Consider the following 1,534-nt stretch of genomic DNA (forward strand, 5'->3'; position numbering starts at 1 on the left):
CGATCTGGATCGAAGGCGACCAGAGTAGGCTTCGGGAGGGGATCGGAGTAGGAGGGTGAGGGAGAAGGGGGTGAGCGAGGGGAAAGTAGGTGAGGGAATTCAGAATATCTTTTCATCAGCATACTTGATACAACCCCTCTCCAGGGCGTAAGTACTTGCGCGACCCAACCAGCCCTTGGCCTCTCATACACTTACAAGTGGAACCCACGCACGCCTACACTTGGCTAGGCCAACTGGCAGTCACGCGGTGGTGGCGTGCACTACCGATGTGACATTCTCCCCATCTTGAGAAGTGACTCCCTCTTCGATGGTGCTGTCGTCCCAGATTTTGGCCAGCAGGTAGCGCTGTCGAAGTACCTTATAATCTTCCCAGGTTGTTGATGGCGGAGTTGTGTCCCAAGCCACCTGAACCTGAATCACCGGAGCGTCACCTCGTTTCATTCTTCTGTCCAATATCTCCGCAGGCATGGAATCCACTGCCGACAAGTCTGCAGTCGCAGGTAGTTCAGAGAACACTGGTGTATAGTTGGGTGTGAAGGGCTTCAGTTGGGAAACATGGAGCACGGGATGGATGCGACTGTCGGAAGGCAATTCCAGCTTGTATGCCGAGGGACCGATCTTGGCGATGATGGAGAAGGGCCCGAAGAACTTGAATGCCAACTTGGCGCAAGGGCGGCTGGCCACAGATTTCTACATGTAAGGTTGGAGTTTCAGGAGCACTTGATCACCAACCTGGAAGACGCGCTCGGTGCGATTCCGGTCTGCAAACTTCTTGTACTTAGTCTGCGCCCGAGTCAACTGCATTCTTAAGTTGTCCTTGTGCAATGTCCAGTCTCACTGTTCCCCGATCCGTCAAGGTTGCTTGTGTTGCCGGCCAGGTGGCCATGCTCCCCTCGTTTGCTTCAACATCGTACAACGCCTTGAACGGAGAGCAACCCAAAGAGGAGTGGAAGCGGAGTTGTACCAGAACTTTGCGGAGGGCAGCCAGCGATGCCATTGTCGCGGAGTATCATGGACAGCGCAGCGCAGGTACATATCCACGCACTGATTCACGCGCTCACTTTGTCCGTCAGCCTGCGGATGGTAGCAGTGCAGTAGAGCACACTGGTGAACACCTTGTCGCAATCGGACACGATGGATGAAGGGATGCCGTGCAGCTTGACAATGTTGTCCCAGAACACCTTTGCCACATGTGTCGCCGTGAACGGATGTCGCAATGGCACAAAGTGCGCGAACTTGGTGAAGCGGTCGACCACCACCATGATTGCGTCATACCCCTCAAATTTGGGCAGACCCTCGACGAAGTCCATTGTCAGATCTTGCCATGGAGCCGTGGGAATGGGGAATGGTGCCAATTTTTCCCGCTGGTTTGCGCAGCTCATGCTTTGCTTGCTGGCAAACCTGCCATTGCCGCATGTAGTCGTCGACGTCCTGCTTCATGCCCTTCCACTCGAACAGCTTCTTAATGCGTTGATACGTGGCTGTCGACCCGGAGTGGCCACCAACGGCACTGTCGTGCATGGTGATGTCTACT

General features: G+C 54.8%; 1 protein-coding gene across 1 annotated transcript; it reads right to left on the minus strand.

Annotated features, from left to right (window-relative positions):
* Nucleotides 1-240: 240 nt before the first annotated feature.
* On the minus strand, nt 241-1,310 carry LOC147974714 (uncharacterized). Its single transcript, XM_087520120.1, has 3 exons — nt 1,062-1,310; nt 733-798; nt 241-690 (listed from the first exon to the last, which is right to left on the minus strand). Exons 1-3 carry the CDS (start codon nt 1,308-1,310, stop codon nt 241-243), a joined length of 765 nt encoding a protein of 254 aa, XP_087376246.1.
* Between the last annotated feature and the right edge of the window lie 224 nt (nt 1,311-1,534).

This window comes from Triticum urartu, chromosome 4A (genome assembly GCF_056163025.1).
Source record: "Triticum urartu cultivar PI428250 chromosome 4A, HENAU_Tu73, whole genome shotgun sequence".
Taxonomy (NCBI): Eukaryota; Viridiplantae; Streptophyta; class Magnoliopsida; order Poales; family Poaceae; genus Triticum; species Triticum urartu.

Excerpts from the sequence above, each read along its gene's own strand:
- LOC147974714 (XM_087520120.1), bottom strand. The coding sequence starts at position 1,310 with ATGGACTTCGTCGAGGGTCTGCCCAAATTTGAGGGGTATGACGCAATC. Across the intron at positions 799-1,061 it reads TCCGCAGGCTGACGGACAAA|TTGACTCGGGCGCAGACTAA; the intron begins GTGAGCGCGTGA and ends TTAAGAATGCAG. Across the intron at positions 691-732 it reads GCACCGAGCGCGTCTTCCAG|AAATCTGTGGCCAGCCGCCC; the intron begins GTTGGTGATCAA and ends CCTTACATGTAG.